This window comes from Hemiscyllium ocellatum, chromosome 44 (assembly GCF_020745735.1).
Source record: "Hemiscyllium ocellatum isolate sHemOce1 chromosome 44, sHemOce1.pat.X.cur, whole genome shotgun sequence".
NCBI lineage: Eukaryota > Metazoa > Chordata > Chondrichthyes > Orectolobiformes > Hemiscylliidae > Hemiscyllium > Hemiscyllium ocellatum.
Window position 1 is genome coordinate 10,104,098 of NC_083444.1, and position 17,999 is coordinate 10,122,096.

A 17,999-nucleotide genomic window follows, 5' to 3' on the forward strand; every position below is an offset into this window, starting at 1 on the left:
CCTTGCCTTTCGATATACATGTACATCCTGTCCCTCAGGATTACCTCCAACAACTTGCCCACCACTGAAGTCAGGCTCACTTGTCTATACTTCCCTGGCTTGTCCTTACCACCCTTCTTAACTATCAATGACACAAATATCTCAGCATGAGTTGGACCGAAGGGTCTGTTTCCACAGTGTACAGCGCTAATACTCTATAACCAAGGTACATCTCCCAGACTCGTTTCCTAGACCAGCCCCAACTCCCAGGTCCATTTCCTAGGCCTGCCCCATCTACCTGGCCCATTTCCTAGGCTATTGCCACCTCCCAGGTCCGTTTCCTCGGCCAGCCTCATCTCCCAGGCCCGTCCCATCTCCTCAGCCCATTTCCTGGCCCAACCCCATCTCCCAGGCCCATTGCCTAGGCCAGCCCAATCTCCCAGGTCGATTGTCTAGGCCAGCCCCATCTTCCAGGCTGATTGTCTAGGCCAGCCCCATCTCCCAGGCTGATTGTCTGGGCCAGCCCCATCTCCCAGGCCCGTTGCCTAGGCCAGCCCCATCTCTCAGGCTGATTGTCTAGGCCAGCCCCATCTCCCAGGCCCATTGTCTGGGCCAGCCCCATCTCCCAGGCCCATTGTCTGGGCCAGCCCCATCTCCCAGGCCCGTTTCCTCGACCTGTTTCTCAGGTTTGATGCTCGACCTGTCTTCAAGACATGACTCCTAGGTCTTTTTCCTGATCTTCTAAGGCCATACCGCAGACTATTGATAGATTACCCCCACTCCCCAACTTCCCAAATCTAAAATCATCTCTTCCTATGGAAACAGTGCCTTGGTTAGAGCACAAAGGTAAATAAATTCCAAATGTTACTAAACTACAACTTGCTCCATTCATTTCCTTCAGGTCTATCCTCCAGGTCCCTTTTATTGACAATGACCCAGACCCATCTCCCTTTATACACCCTCCTAGACCTATTAAGCCTGGTCCAAATCCATCCCCTCAGCCCATCCTCCAGCTCTGTTTCTCAGTCCTATCCCGTGGCTCTCTACCAGTCCTGTTTCTATCCCAACTATGGCATCAGGAGTGCCCTGTCTCTTAGGAATGCCCCTTCCCTAAGTGTTGGCCCCTCCCTCAGCTTCTCTCCACCCGTCTGAAGCATCAACAGAGTTTATTTTGACACGTTTGTCTGAGGTGCTTACATTAGTCTCTTAGACAACAGTCAATCAGACTGGAAGGACGAATTATGTAACATAGAACAGTATGGCACAGGAACAGCCCCTTGGCCCACAATGTTGTGTTGAACATATTTAAACCAATCCCTTCTGCCTGCTCTTGGTTCATATCTCTTCACTCCTTGCATATTCATGCTAATATTTAAAAGTCTCCCGATCATGTGAATGAAACTCCCCTACTTATGATAGAATTATGTTCTTTTTCACAATAGGAAGAACGGGAAGCCACTCAGCCCCTCAATCCACTCCTGCTATTCAATTTTTTTCAAATTCTTTTATGGCTCACAGGTGGTTGGTGCCAACATTTGTTGCTCATTCCTTGAGGTGATGGGGAGTTGCCACTTTGAACAGCTGCAAGTTCCTGTGTGATACAGGGGCACTTACACGGTGCCATTAGGGAGGGGATTGCAGGATTTTGACCCAGTGATACAGAAGAAAGATTGACGTATTTCTGACTCAAGGTGGAATATGTGGCTGGTGATGCTCCCTGGGTCTGCTTCCTTCTCGATGGTAGCGGCCGTGGGTTTGGAAGGTGCGGTTGGAGAGCTGAAGAAGCAGGAACAGTGGGGGGGGGGGAAGCATTTAGCCCCATCAAGTCATTCAAACCCAGCTACAACTTAGTGGCGAAGGAGTAAAGGCTGGAGGTGGTGGATGGGGAGGGGCAGCTTCTTCCTGGACCAGCACCTTCATCCCACCTCCCTACCCAGACTGCGTCACCCTCCCTGACAAAATAAAAGGTGGTACTTACTGTTCATCATACGGTGAGTCAGAAACTTGCAGTACAGAAGCTTGGAAATCCTGGATTACTTCCTGTCCATCCCAAAGAAAGAAGATGATTGTTAATCATCGGGCTCTGCGGACAATCAGGAATATGTCCTCTCCAGTTAAAAGCGGGAAAATTCCGAGTGGGAAATCCTACCCGTGTTATCATTTCCCCCTTCAGTTCACAGGGGTCTCACTCCCTCTATCTCACAATGCAGGGTGAAAAGAAAAACAGCAAGGGGGGATATTTCTGCAATTGGACCCATCCCCTCTTCCTTTGTCCCACATAGGAAGCAATGGAGACAGAGCTAACCCAGCATGCAATGCAGCCGCGAAAGCCCTCTATATTAAACCCTGATGGTCCCTGCCCTAATGAATGGTCCGAACCCAAAGCATGGATTTTCCCACTCCTCTGATGTTGCCTTTCCAGCTCTTTATCAACTCTGGACTTCCTCTCCACTGTCTGAAGCTCAGCACAACCCCACAGCAGGACGCGAGTCTCGAGTGACCCTCCACAACCCCACGCGCCCCACATTCCCGCCTCCCAGTATCTGTCCTTTGGGTGGGATTCAAGACATTGAGTGCCAGTGGGCTACTCAACCAGGCATAGCCTAGAGCCACCATGAATCAAAGATTGACTTCGAGGACCCTATAGCAGGCTAAGCCCCGGGGGGAGAAAAACCAAAGAGAGTTTTCAAACTTTTACAATTTGTTGCATCTGAAAATATTCATGGAGGGGCCGTTTCACGTGAATCATCCGATTGGATAAACGGAAACTCCTTGTGCATTCCGATTGGTTGCTCGGGCAGCCAATGGCATCATGTTAGAGGCGGGGCAGTTCGGAACAGGAAGGTCATGTGATCGAAACTTGTGAGGTGAGACACCTGTCAACGTGCCCTCCAACCCTCTCAGCTCCCCTCCCCCAGCCCCCGCCCAAACCGAGGGTCTGGTCTGACCTACGTTGCACATGTAGTTGTGCCAGGATTTGGTGACATGGCAGATCTTCTCCTTTCTCTTCCAATTCGGTGACGCGCCTTCCCGAACGGGCTCCTGTACCAGTGAAAAGATGGAACAGAGTCAGCCACCGTCCCAACCTTTCAGCAGAGAATCCCTACAGTGCGGAAGCAGGCCATTCAGCCCATCAAATCCACAGTGACCCTCTGAAGGGCATCCCACCCCATCCTTGAAACCCTGCACTTCCCAACGGCCAAGCCACCCTAACCTGCACATCCCTGCACAATAGACAATAGGTGCAGGAGTAGGCCATTCTGCCCTTCAAGCCTGCACCGCCATTCAATATGATCATGGCTGATCATCCTTAGTCAGTATCCTGTTCCTGCCTTATCTCCATAACCCTTGATTCCACTATCTTTGAGAGCTCTATCCAACTCTTTCTTAAATGAATCCAGAGACTGGGCCTCCACTGCCCTCTGGGGCAGAGCATTCCACACAGCCACCACTCTCTGGGTGAAGACGTTTCTCCTCATCTCTGTCCTAAATGGTCTACCCCGTATTTTTAAGCTGTGTCCTCTGGTTCGGCACTCACCCATCAGCGGAAAATTTTTCCTGCCTCCAGAGTGTCCAATCCTTTAATAATCTGATATGTCTCAATCAGATCCCCTCTCAGTCTTCTAAACTCAAGGGTATACAAACCCAGTCGCTCCAGTCTTTCAGCGTAAGGTAGTCCCGCCATTCCAGGAATTGACCTTGTGAACCTACGCTGCACTCCCTCAATAGCCAGAATGTCTTCCCTCAAATTTGGAGACCAGAACTGCACACAATACTCCAGGTGTGGTCTCACCAGGGCCCTGTACAGCTGCAGAAGCACCTCTTTGCTTCTATCCTCAATCCCTCTTGTTATGAAGGCCAGCATGCTATTAGCCTTCTTCACTACCTGCTGTACCTGCATGCTTACCTTCATTGACTGGTGTATAAGAACACCCAGATCTCTTTGTACTGCCCCTTTACCTAAATTGATTCCATTTAGGTAGTAATCTGCCTTCCTGTTCTTGCCACCAAAGTGGATAACCATACCTTTATCCACATTAAACTGTATCTGCCATGCATCTGACCACTCACCTAACCTGTCCAGGTCACCCTGTAATCTCCTAACATCATCCTCACATTTCACCCTGCCACTCAGCTTAGTATCATCAGCAAATTTGCTAATGTTATTACTAATACCATCTTCTATATCATTAATATATATTGTAAAAAGCTGCGGTCCCACACTGATCCCTGTGGTACCCCACTGGTCACTGCCTGCCATTCCGAAATGGAGACGTTTATCACTACTCTTTGTTTCCTATCAGCCAACCAACTTTCAATCCAATCTAATACTTTGTCCCCAATACCATGCGTCCTAATTTTGCTCACTAACCTCCTGTGTGGGACTTTATCAAAAGCTTTCTGAAAGTCCAGGTACACTACATCTACTGGATCTCCCTCGTCCATTTTCAGAGTTACATCCTCAAAAAATTCCAGAAGATTAGTCAAGCATGATTTCCCTTCATAAATCCATGCTGACTCTGTCCTATCCTGTTACTACTATCCAGATGTGTCGTAATTTCATCCTTTATAATAGACTCCAGCATCTTTCCCACCACTGAGGTCAGACTAACTGGTCTATAATTTCCTGCTTTCTTTCTTCCACCTTTCTAAAAAAGTGGTATAACATTAGCCACCCTCCACACTATGGGGCAATTTAGCACGGCCAATCCACCCTAACCTGCACATCCCTGGGCACTATGGGTAATTTAGCATGGCCAACCCACCCTAACCTGCACATCCCTGGGCACTATGGGTAATTTAGCACGGCCAATCCACCCTAACCTGCACATCCTTGAACACCATGGGTAATTTAGCACAGCCAATCCACCCTAACCTGCACATCCCTGGGCACTATGGGTAATTTAGCATGGCCAACCCACCCTAACCTGCACATCCCTGGGCACTATGGGTAATTTAGCACGGCCAACCCACCCTAACCTGCACATCCCTGGGCACTATGGGTAATTTAGCATGGACAACCCACCCTAACCTGCACATCCCTGGTCACTATGGGTAATTTAGCATGGCCAACCCACCCTAACCTGCACACCTTCAGGCTGTGGGAGGAAACCGGAGCACCCGGAGGGAACCCACGCAGACACGGGGAGAATGTGCAAACTCCACATAGACAGCTGCCCGAGGCTGGAATCAAACCTGGGACCCTGGCGCTGTGAGGCAGCGGTGTTAACCACTGAGCCACCGTGCCATCCTAAATCTTCAACCCTGTGGAATTCTCTGCCACAAAAAGCATTTGAAGCCAAAGCATTGAATGTTCTCAGGACTAAAGAGATCAAAGGGTATGGGGAGTAACTGGGGAACAAGGTGCTGAATGGTGGAGCAGGTTTGAAGGGCTGAATGGCCTATTCCTGCTTCAACTTCCTGTGGAACCTTTTAGCTCAGATCACCACTGCTTCAGCCCTATTGTAGGGATATGGTTGATAATGGCCTTATTACTGAAATGGCAACACCGGAGCCTGGGCTAGAGATTCTGTGACTGTTCAATACCCACCCGAGCAACTGGGGACAGTTTAAATTAAATAACTCTGGAATAAAAGGCTCACCTCACTGAAAGTGATCGTGAAGCTAACAGACTGTTGTTAAAATCCATGTGGTTCACCAGTAGCCTTTGGGGGATGGAAATCTGCTCTCCTTACCTAGTCTGGCTAACATACGACCCCTGACCAATAGAAATGTGGTTGACTCCTAAACAGCCTCTGAAATAGAGTCAGAGAGTCATACAGCACAGAAACGGACCCTTTGCCGACATAATCCCAGACTAAACTCATCCCACCTGCCTACACTTGGCCCATATCTCTCCAACCATTTCCTATCTATTAACTTACCTAACTGTCTTTTAAACATTGTTAACTGTACCCCGCATCCACCACTTCCTATGAAAGTTCATTCCCTACATGAACCACTCTGCGTAAAAAAAATTGTCTTTTTTTTAGATCTTTCTCCTCTCACCTTAAAAATACGCCCCCTAGTCTTAAAATCCATCACCCTAGGGAATAGACATCTGCCATTCACCTTATCTATACCCCTCAAGATCTTATAAATCTCGATTAAGGTCACTCTTCAACACTCCAGTGAAAAAAGTCCCAGCCTTTCCAGTCTCTCCCTTATAACTCAAATCCTCCATTCCCTGATAAATCTCTCTGAACCCTCTCCAGTTTAATAATATCCTTCCTATAACAGGGTGAACACAACTGTGCTCAAAATTTCAGAATAGGCTTCACCATCGTGCTGTACAACTTAGCATAATGTTTCAACTCCTACACTCAAAGGTCTGAACAATGACACATGCTAAATACCTTTGACCCCGTCCATCTGAATGCACTCTGATGTAAAGGTCAAAGAATTATCTACCTGAACCCCTCAGTCTCTCTGTTCTATGGCACTACCTGAGATTGGCTGGGAAAACGACTCTGTTCAAAGCGCTGCTAGACTTGCCAGCAAAAAATGCCGTGATGTAAACAAAACAAAGATTCCCACGATCTTAAACTGGAGTTGCCAACATTCCTCGGTTTGTAACTCAATAGGTGCAGGCCATTCATCCCCTCCAACCTGTTCTGACATCCATTGAGTTTATAGGTGATCTGTGCCTCAACCTGGTGTCCCACAATTGCTCCACACTCCTCAATACTGTAAGGATGCACAGAGGAACACCGATTATCCGGTATTCGATTATCCGTATGTCGGATTATCCGGCAACATCGCAAGGTCCTGATGCTCGGCTCAACCACGTTATCCAGTATTCAATTATATGGAATTCGATTAACCAAACCAAATACTCCCCTGCCTGTGTCCTACAGACAACTGAAGTTCCTCTCTATAACTTTAAATTGAATTTTTTTTTCTATTTTATGCGTTAAAAAGTGGGAGATGTGGATTTAGTCTCATCTTTGAGTGTACTTATGGATTTGCCCTGAGGTGTTTGGAGGTCTGTTTGGTTCCCATGCATTTTAATGAGACAAACACTTGAGGTGAACAGCTCAGTGCAGTAGAAAGAAGGTAGAAAGGGAAAACTCTGCTGTTGAGTCTAGCGTTGGGGTCCAGTGGAGACAGAACGGTCGCAAAAGTGTAAGCCAAAGGAGTGAAAGATTTTCTGCACCCTAAGTTGAGGGAAGTTAAACTGTCACTTTGAGTGCAGTTTGCAGTTTGTTTTAGTCACCCTGGGGACAGACACTAGACAAAGGGAAAATATCATGTAGCGTTTGCAGAAATTCATCGAAAGGAAACTGGTTACAGCTGTACCTGCATGAGCCTGAGCAGGGAGCCACTGTGTGAAAATGGTGAGATCACTTTTCTGAAGTTTTGTTGATTGTGAGGATATTGCTGGGGTAAAAGGAATGGTGTAAACTTGAAATCCTTTAATCTAGTTAATACGTGGTGTAATATAGTTTGTGTGTTTATTCTGACTTAATAAACAATTTAATTCTTTCAGTTAAATGTGTACTGACAGTCTCTTGTAAATGTTTTCAGTTACTGATTTCTACAGTTATTAAAAGAGTTAGCATTTACAAGGTTTCACTCTGGGGTCTGACTTGTCCAGTGTTAACATCAGCTGTGATCATTAACAATGTCCTTACCCAATCAATATTATCCATCTCAGAGTTAAATGTTCCACGTTATACACTCCTGAGTAACACCAGCTTTTTGGAAAACACTCTAGATTTCTATTGCGCGTTGCATGGATAGCTTAACCCCTCTCCCTGGGTATCTGTAATTGATTATCTAAACTATCTGAACCCCTCACTTAAATTCCAGTCTGTAACTCACTCTGGGTATCTGTTGTTGTATATACAAACCTCCCCAAATCCCCAATTAGATAAGGCCATAAGACATAGGAGTGGAAGTAAGGCCATTCGGCCCATCAAGTCAACTCTGCCATTCAATCAAGGTTGATGGGCATTTCAACTCCACTTACCCGCGTTCTCCCCATAGCCCTTAATTCCTTGTGACATCAAGAATTTATCAATCTCTGCCTTGAAGACATTTAGCGTCCCGGCCTCCACTGCACTCCGTGGCAATGAATCCCACAGGCCCACCACTCTCTGGCTGAAGAAATGTCTCCGCATTTCTGTTCTGAATTGACCCCCTCTAATTCTAAGGCTGTGTCCACGGGTCCTAGTCTCCTCGCCTAACGGAAACAATTTCCGAGCGTCCACCCTTTCCAAGCCTTGTATTATCTTGTAAGTTTCTATTAAACCTCCCCTCAATCTTCTAAACTCCAATGAATACAATCCCAGGATCCTTAGCCGTTCCTTGCAGATTCCAGTCTGTAACTCATGTCTGGGTATCTGTTATCCTACATATAAATCACCCTGAACCCTTCAATTAGATTCCAGTCTGGAACTCATTCCTGGGTCTGCTACAGTATATATAAACTACCCTGAACTCCTCAATTAGATTCCAGTCTGTAGCTCACTCCCAGGTATCTGTTATTGTATATATAACCCGCCGCCCCCTCCCAAATCCTTTGATGAGACCTCTGTTGGTAACCCACTCCAGGCCAATGTTTATTCTCTTGTCCTGATACCATTGTCCTGGTGTGTTACTTGCCTTTGAGGCGATTGTGTAAGGCGGAGTGATTTCCATGTTCATTTCCTGGAACAGCTCCCGGCACTGCATCGAGATGAAATCACCAGCCAGTGGAGACTTGACAATGCCTGGAGAAAACAAAGACGTGAGGCTTTGTCGGGAGCTGGGGTGGCTAACACTGACGTCAGTGAGTCTGGACTGAGAGGTGGCAAACGGGCCAAACTACCAGCCTGGGTTCCCAATGCCGTTCAGCAGAATGAAGCCAATTTGCCAAGCAATGGCAGCCACAATTCCCACAATCTCCCTGTGTTCCCAGAATCCACCATGCACGCTCCCCCAGGATTGGCTGCACGAGTTCCTCTTCAGGTCATCCTATGAGCTGGGTAATGTGAAGGCACTGTCAGGAAGTGCACACCTGACCGTCACTGCTGTAAGAAACGGATGGACGTTGAATCAGCTTTTCGGTCAACTTTATGATGCGCTCATCTGACCCCAGCGGCAGGAGTGTGACCAGTTCTGGTCGCCACATGTTTCAAAGGTTGTGAAGACTTCAGAGAAGGTGCAGGGGAGATTGATGAGACTAAGTACCAAAGAGGGGAGGGAATCGAGTTATGTGGAGGTAGGGGTCGTTCTGCCATAACGCACGTTTTGTGAACGCAGACTCAGCGATTGGGGACACTGCAAACTTGTAAAGCGTGTGTTGGCTGTAACGCGATTTCACCACCAACCCTTTAAGTGCTGTTTCTAAAGTGTGATCTTTCAATAGCTCAGGGTTGCATGAGAACGCAGCCATTGTGTTACCGAAGAATTAGCATCCCTACACCGACCCTCCAAACAGCAACCCACCCTGATCCAATTCCCCTCTAACAGATGGGCAATTTAGCCCGGCCAATCCACCCTAACCTGCGCACGTTTAGACTGTGGGAGGAAACCCACAGGGGGAGAATGTGCAAACTCCACCCAGTCACCCGAGGCTGGAATCGAACCCAGGTCTGTGGCACTGTAGGGCAACAGTGCTAACCACTGAGCCACCGTGCTGCCCCAGCGCCTGTCCTGGAGAATTATCGTTTCACAGGATCGGAGAACCTTCTAGCACTGGAGGAGGTGGTTAGGCCCACTGCGCAAGAGCTGCCACTCTCCGGACCTCTCTCCACAGACCTGCACAGTCCGGGTATTAACCCTGTGCTCTCTCTCGATTGAAGCTGCCTCTAGTGCACCCTCAGGCGGCGTGTTCCAGATTGGGACCACTCTGCGTGGCATTGTTCCAGGGTCTGTTCAAGGTCAATTGTTCAAGTCCTCACGCCTGCAGCCACTCTCATTTCCTCTCTCCATCTTTTTTTTAAAGAAGTGCCCCCAGCTGTCTGCCTGAGGTGTTATCTAATGTTTTCTGAGGATTACTTTGCTTTTATGGGGGTGTTTATAAAGCCTTGGATTCCTTATACTCTCTTCACCCACCACCTTCAGTTATTTATGGGCCCAGGCGATACACAGGTCCCTCTGATGTTGTACACCGTTTAGAAACACACCCTTCAGTTTATATTGCCTTTTCCCGTTCTTCCATCAAGGAAGAAGATGCTGCTCAAGTTATAGGGAAAGAGGCAGTATTTCAGGCCCTCGATGGGGTTAAAACCCATGAGTTACTGGATGGGCTGTCCGTACAAACAGTTGACAAGGCCCCACTGGACGACATGAACATTTCTGTGATTGTGAATCATTTTGACCGTCCCTGCATTCAGCTGCTGAACTCTGATTTGACCTCAGACTGAGTGGGCTTGCTCAGTCACGGCGTTCTGGAGTCATTCATGTTGCTGTGTGTCTGGGGTCAGGGGTAGGACTGGGTAAAGGTAGTGGCTTTCCCTCCCTAAAGGGCACTGGGTATGTCCTCACCGCCGCTGGTGGAAGTTTCTTGGTTGTCATAGGAATATAAGGAATGGGAGCAGGAGTAGGCCATCTGGCCCCTCAACGGCTGACCTTTTCACAGCCCCTCAGCTCCGCTTTCCTGCTCTATCACCCTTAACTCCTTTTCATGTTTCAAAGTCTATCTTTGCATTAGAAACATTCAACGAGGTAGCCTCAACTGCTTCCCTGGGCAGGGATTCACAACCTTTTAAAGTTCCTCCTCAACTCAGTCCTAAATCTGCTCCCCCTTACTTTGAGGCTACGCCCCTTAGTTCCAGTTTCACCCACCAATGGAACCAACCCCCCTGCTTTTAGCTTGTCTATTCCCGTCATATTTTTACATGTTTCTATAAGATCCTCCCTCATTCTTCTGAATACCAATGAAAATAGGCCCGGTCTCCTCATAAACTAACCCTCTCAACTCTGAAATCAACCCAGTGAACCCCCTCTGCACCCCGTCCAGTGCCAGTACATCCCTTCTGAAGTAAGGAGACCAAACCTGCACACGGTATTCCAGGTGTAACCTCACCAACACCCTGTACAGCTGCAGCAAAACCTCTCTGCTTTTCGACTCCATCCTCTTTAGCAATGGGGCACAATATTCCATTCGCCTTCCTCATTACCTGCTGCATCTGCAAACCAACTTCATGCGATGCATGCATTAAGGACTGACTCCCAGGTCCTTCTGAGACGAGCTTTCAATATTAGATTTAGCCACTGAATTTGAATTTTACTATCTGCCTTGGCGGGATTGAGTCTGTGTCCATTAACCCGGACCTCTGTAGCCCGTAGACATTACCAGCGTAACACCGTTCCACTGACCTGGAGTCAAAAGTCTCTCATGATTCAGAATGCTTCCAAATTTTGTGACACCTGTAAATTTTGAAATTGTATTCCCCAGACTTTCCAGTCTAGGTCATCAACATAGGCGATGAAAAGCTGAAGGTGAGATTTGGGAAATACTGGCACGATGTTAGGATTTGAAAGTGCACTGCCTGGCAGTGTGGTGACTACAGGTTCAACCGTGACTTTCCACAACTGGACAAATACTAGAATGCGGAAATAAATTGCAGGGGGAAAAGTAAATAACCAAAAGAACAGGGGGTGCTGGAAATCAGAAACAGAAATTGCTGGAAAAACTCAGCAGGTCTGGCAGCATCTGTGGGCAGAAAGCAGCGTTGGCATTTTGGGTTCAGTGACCAGTCTTCAGAATAGATGGCGGGGAAAGGATTGGGCGCGGAGTAGGGCTAACTGGATTCCTCTTTGAAAGAGCTAGTACGTTCTCAATGAGCTGAATGGCCTCCTTCAGTACTGAACTATTCTCTGCTTTTATGACTGCGGGATACTCCAGGGCGTGAAGGGGCACTGCAGAGAGGTTGGTGTGTGTGTGTGTGTGTGTGTGTGTGTGTGTGTGTGTGTGTGTGTGTGTGTGTGTGTGTGTGTGTGTGTGTGTGTGTGAGAGAATAGGGAAAATAAAGTGCTTGTTAAGTAGTCAAACAAATGATTTGGGTTGATTGATAAATGAATTGACTGGATAGATACAACAGGGAAACAATGGTCCTGTGTAAGATCAGTCTCTCCCTACCTTTGGGTTAGAAGGTCCTGATGGTCGTGGAATGTGTTAGAACATCAGTCAGGGCAGGATTTATACACTTAATGGTAAGGTCCCAGGAGTGTTGCTGAACAAAGAGACCTTGGAGTGCAGGTTCAAAGCTCCTTGAAAGTGGAGTTGCAGGTAGATAGGTGAGTGGAGAAGGTGTTTGGTATGCTTTCCTTTATTGGTCAGAGCATTGAGTACAGGAGTCGGGAGGTCATGTTGCGGCTGTACAGGACATTGGTTAGGCCACTGTTGGAAAGCAGCAATCAATTCTGCTCTCTCTGCTATAGGACAGATATTGTGAAACTTGAAAGGGTTCAAAAAAGATTTACAAGGATGTTATCAGGGTTGGAGGATCTGAGCTACAGGGAGAGGCTGAATAGGCTGGGGCTGTTTTCCCTGGAGCATCGGAGGCTGAGGGGTGACCTTATAGTGGTTTATACAACCATGGATAGGGTAAATAGACAAGGTCTTTTCTCTGGGATGGGGTAGTCCAAAACTAGAGGGCATAGGTTTAGGGTGAGAGGGGAAAGATATAAAAGAGACCTAAGGGGCAACATTTTCACACAGAGGGTGGTACGTGTATGGAATGAGCTGCCAGAGGATGTGGTGGAGGCTGGTACAATGACAACATTTAAGAGTCATCTGGATGGGGACATGAATAGGAAGGGTTTGGAGGGATATGGGCCGGGTGCTGGCAGGTGGGACCAGATTAAAGTGCTGGCTTAAAATGGAGAGGATCTCAAAGAAGATCAAGCATGCCAAGTTTCTGCAGATTGGCATCTCCAACTCAGGACTAGGTAAGGTTGGGATATCTGGTCAGCATGGATGATTGGGCCAAAGGGTATGTTTCCGAGCTGTGACAGGTGGATTAAAAGGAAGTCGGACTGTTCTATGGAAGGAGCTACGCGACTGAGGAGTCAATAAACTCTGTTCAGAAGGAAGTGTCTTAGTTACTGAACGGGCAGCGCTCAAGGAATGTGTACCCAAGCTAGAGGGAGCACCCATAGGTGAGGCACAGCCAGGAGGCCAGAAACCCTGAAGGGGGGTGGGGTGTGGGGGGGTTACAGTTACCACACAGAGAGGTGAAAGGGTCCTACCTTGCTGCAGGACGTAGCCATCGTGCACGGGGATAGCAGTCGTGTGGGTAGCACCACTATCGAGGACCAGGCCAGTGGATCGCCCGTTGGCGAAGCTGTCATGGTGGGAGAGGAGACAGTCAAGGAGAGATTCTACACGGAGACAGTGAGGTCCATTGGCTCAGGAGAGAGAGAGAGAGAGAGAGAGAAAAACCTGCGTTTATGAGATGTACCAAAACGCTCCATAGATGGGATGTTTGAACCAGCCCTCCCCATTCGCCAGAAATTCTCCACCCAGTGTCCTGGACCCTCAAAGATCATCACTGAGAACCGGGGGGGGGGGTGAGACTTCTATCCTGTGGGCTGCTTGTGGGATCTTGCTGTGCAGTTTCCTATGTTACCAGAATGAGCACTTCAGAGCTGGCTCGGCAACTCTCAGGTGAATTAAAGACTTGCATTCTCGTAGCACCTTTTCCAAAGTGAAGGACTTAAGTGGGGCGTCTGCTGTAGTGTCATACAAACAGCATCAGATAATCCAATTTTGAGGATGTTGGATGAGGGATACGCTGGGAGGACTCCCCACCTCTTCTTCCAGAAGATGCTCAGGATCTGAAGGTCTACCCTCAGAAAGAGTCGGGCTGACAGTTTAATATCTCTGCAAAAGACGCCATCGTCAACAGTGTTGGTTTGGTGGTCTCAGAGAGAGGGATAGGTGCGTCTTGTCCCACTGATATTCACTGTAAGAATGAGGCCTTTACAGGAATAAACATCTGCGTTTACTTCTAACACATGGGAGATACTACTCAAACATGGGTCTCATGGGAGCAGAATTCCAGTCAGATCGTGTTCCAGACAGGAACGCACAGTCAGGATCGTGTTCCAGACCGGGACGCATAGTCAGGGCAGTGTTCCAGACCGGGACGTACAGTCAGGACCGTGTTCCAGACCGGGACGTACAGTCTGGACAGTGTTCCAGACCGGGACGCACACTCAGGACCGTGTTCCAGACCGGGACGCACAGTTAGGAACGTGTTCCAGACCAGGACGCACACTCAGGACCGTGTTCCAGACCGGGACGCACAGTTAGGAACATGTTCCAGACCAGGACGCACAGTCAGGACAGTGTTCCAGACTGGGACGCACAGTCAGGACAGTGTTCCAGACCGGGACGCACACTCGGGACAGTGTTCCAGAATGGGACGCACAGTCGGGGCAGTGTTCCAGACCGGGACGCACAGTCAGGATCGTGTTCCAGACCGGGACGCATAGTCAGGACCGTGTTCCAGACCGGGACGCACAGTCAGGTCAATGTTCCAGACCAGGACGCACAGTCAGGACCGTGTTCCAGACCGGGATGCACAGCCAGGGCAGTGTTCCAGACCGGGACGCACACTCAGGACAGTGTCCCAGACCGGGACGCACAGTCAGGGCAGTGTTCCAGACCGGGACACACAGTCAGGGCAGTGTTCCAGACCGGGACGGACAGTCAGGACAGTGTCCCAGACTGGGACGCACAGTCAGGGCAGTGTTCCAGACCGGGACGCAGTCAGGGCAGTGTTCCAGACCGGGACGCACACTCAGGACCGTGTTCCAGACCGGAACGCACACTCAGGACCGAGTTCCAGACCGGGACGCACACTCCGGACCACATTGCAGACCGGGACGGACAGTCAGGACCGTGTTCCAGACCGGGACACACACTCAGGACCGTGTTCCAGACCGGGACGCACACTCAGGACCGAGTTCCAGACCGGGACACACACTCCGGACCACATTGCAGACCGGGACGGACAGTCAGGACAGTGTTCCAGACCGGGACACACACTCAGGACCGTGTTCCAGACCGGTACACACTCAGGACCACATTGCAGACAGGAGCTCCCAGTTGGCTCAGTCCCCATGTATGTGCCTACTGGGGCTGTGCTGTGGACTGGGGACAGCAGCCTGGCTTTGGACAGCCTGAAGGATACGCGGTGAGCACCGCGGTCTTGCAGAGGAAGAAGGCGGGGATGTTGTAGTGCTCAAACATCAGCTCGGTCAGCTTCTCTCGCTTGGCCCGGGTGTTCCACTGCAACACACAAGATCCCTGTGAGATCCCAGCAGAATGAAAGACAACCAGTACATTCACATAGCAGCCTGAACAGAGCAAATCAGCCTCACGTTCACTCATCGGTATATTATTGCTCAAAATCTGACCCACATCATGAGGTATTAGCACTTGGAGATGCAGAGTGGCAAAGTTTGGGAGAGTGGTCCAGGAAATGGCTGATGGAATTCAACGTGAGCAAGTGCGAGGTCTTGCACTTTGGCAAAAAGAATAAAAGCATAGACTACTTTCTAAACGGTGAGAAAATTCGTAAAGCCAAAGTACAAAGGGATCTGGGAGTGCTAGTCGAGGATTCTCTAAAGGTAAACATGCAGGTTGAGTCCGTGATTAAGAAAGCGAATGCAATGTTGTCTCTTATCTCAAGAGGGTTGGAATATAAAAGCACCGTTGTGCTACTGAGACTTTATAAAGCTCTGGTTAGGCCCCATTTGGAGTACTGTGTCCAGTTTTGGTCCCCACACCTCAGGAAGGACATACTGGCACTGGAACGTGTCCAGCGGAGATTCACACGGATGATCCCTGGAATGGTTGGTCTAACATATGAGGAACGGCTGAGGATCCTGGGATTGTATTCGTTGGAGTTTAGAAGATTAAGGGGAGACTTAGTAGAGACGTACAAGATAATACATGGCTTGGAAAGGGTGGACGCTAGGAAATTGTTTCCATTAGGTGAGGAGACTAGGACCCGTGGACATAGCCTTAGAATTAGAGGGGGGTCAATTCAGAACAGAAACGCAGAGACATTTCTTCAGCCAGAGAGTGGTGGGCCTGTGGAATTCATTGCCGCAGAGTGCAGTGGAGGCCGGGACGCTAAATGTCTTCAAGGCAGAGATTGATAGGTTATTGTTGCCTCGAGGAATTAAGGGCTACGGGGAGAATGCGGGTAAGTGGAGTTGAAATGCCCATCAGCCATGATTGAACGGCGGAGTGGACTCGATGGGCCGAATGGCCTTACTTCCACTCCTATGTCTTATGGTCTTATAGTCTGGACTAGTAATCCCTAGGATCAGTCTAATGCTTCAGGAACATCGGTTCTAATCCCACCAGGTTAGCTTGAAGTTTAAATTAAATGAATCAATCTAGAACATATAGAAAATTGTAGTGATGGTGGCCATCGTCAATTGTCATAAAAAGTTCACGAACTCTCTTCAGGAAAGGATGTACCAGTTGTCCTTACCAGGTCTGGTCTCTATGTGACTCCAGGCACCAGCAATACACTCAGAAATAGCACAGCCTGCTGCCCAGTGTCAGGGTAGTTGGACATGTGTAATAACTCCCGGCTTCACAGTCCTCCCCGTATTTAAAAAAACCGCACACGTTAGTCTTGGAGATATTTCATCAGAGATAAGAGGGTCTATCCTCTCAGTGTTTAACCTATACAGCCCCTTAAGTATCCAAAACATTTCAGTGCAATCACCTCTCATTTTTTGACACTCCAGGGAGCAGAGTCCCAACCTGTTCAGCCTGGGCTCATCAGACAAGTGAGACCGGGCTCCAATTCAGATCAGCGACATTTATAAAGTCACGAGGGCTGGGGGTAAGTTTAACAGCCGGTGCCCTTTCCCCAGGGTGGGGGAGTTCAAAACTAAGGGGGCATTATTTTAAGGTTTGGAGCAGGAAGATTTTAAAAAGACCACCGGGGGTGATTCTATTTTACACGGAGGCTGACTGACCTTCCACAGGAAGTAATGGTTGTGGGTACGGTTCCAACGCTTAAAAGATATTTGGATACGTAACATGAATAAGAAACATTTGGAGGGATACGCACCAAGGACAGGCAGCTGGCACAGGTCTAGTTTGGGATTATTGAAAGGAAAACATAGAACATTCCAGCGCATTCCTTCGGCCCTCGATGTTATGCCAATCTGTGAAACCAATCTGAATCCCATCTAACGTCCACAATCCCATTCTCATCCATATGCCTATCCAATGCCCATTTAAATGCCCACAAAGGTGGTGAGTCTACTACAGTTGCAGGCAGGGCACCTCTACTTCTCTCTGAGTAAAGAAACTACCTCTGACATCCGTCCTCTATCTATCACCCCTTCCCCACCTCAGTTTAAAGCGAAGTTCCCAACTTGAGGACATCACAGTGGGACAGCTGGCATCCGTGGAGTGAGGGCAGGCGAACGTTTCGCATCTCGGTGGCTCTTCATCAGAGCGGGAAGTTTGGGATTGTGCTCAGCACGGACTGGGTGGACCGAAAGGCCTGTTTCTACGCTGGGCCGGATCCCTGGAATGAAGGGACTGACTGATCGACAACCAGTTTGGTTTTTACTGATTCAGAGTCGATGAGAAGGATCTCGCTGAAACATCTCAGACGCTGATGGAGCTTGGCGGGAAGACGTTGAGAAGATGTTTCCCACTCAGGAGAGAACCACAAACCACAGGGTACTGCGACAGAATAATTTCACACTGAGACTGGGGGGGAGGGGCAATTCCCTCTGTCACAGGGCAGCGAACTGTTCGAATTCTCTATCGGAGAGAACCATTGAGGTGAGATCATTGAAAGTGAGGAGATAACACACTTGTGAAAGCTGAGGGCTTCGGGCAAGGAAGAGGAGTTGAGGCCTACAACCGATCAGCCACGGATGGGCAAGTGTGAGGGGCCGAATGGCCTCATGCTGTCTCTGTTTCTTATTGCGTGAAGAGTTTAGTCAAAGAGCAAGGCCTTCAGAGCCATCTTAAAGGAGGGAGGTGGAGAGGGAGGAAACGCCAAAGTTCAGGAGTCATTCGTGAAGCGATCGCCATC

General features: G+C 48.7%; 1 protein-coding gene across 1 annotated transcript in view; it reads right to left on the reverse strand.

The window, feature by feature from the left end:
* Nucleotides 1–17,999, reverse strand: part of LOC132835217 (actin-like protein 6B) — a 79,615-nt gene that overhangs the window by 25,420 nt on the left and 36,196 nt on the right. The window contains exons 6-10 of the mRNA XM_060854580.1: nucleotides 15,111–15,208; nucleotides 13,162–13,256; nucleotides 8,587–8,693; nucleotides 2,932–3,021; nucleotides 1,958–2,019 (exon numbers count right to left, since the gene is read on the reverse strand). Coding sequence (XP_060710563.1) covers nucleotides 1,958–2,019; nucleotides 2,932–3,021; nucleotides 8,587–8,693; nucleotides 13,162–13,256; nucleotides 15,111–15,208 — 452 coding nt within the window. The remainder of the gene's footprint in view (nucleotides 1–1,957; nucleotides 2,020–2,931; nucleotides 3,022–8,586; nucleotides 8,694–13,161; nucleotides 13,257–15,110; nucleotides 15,209–17,999) is intronic.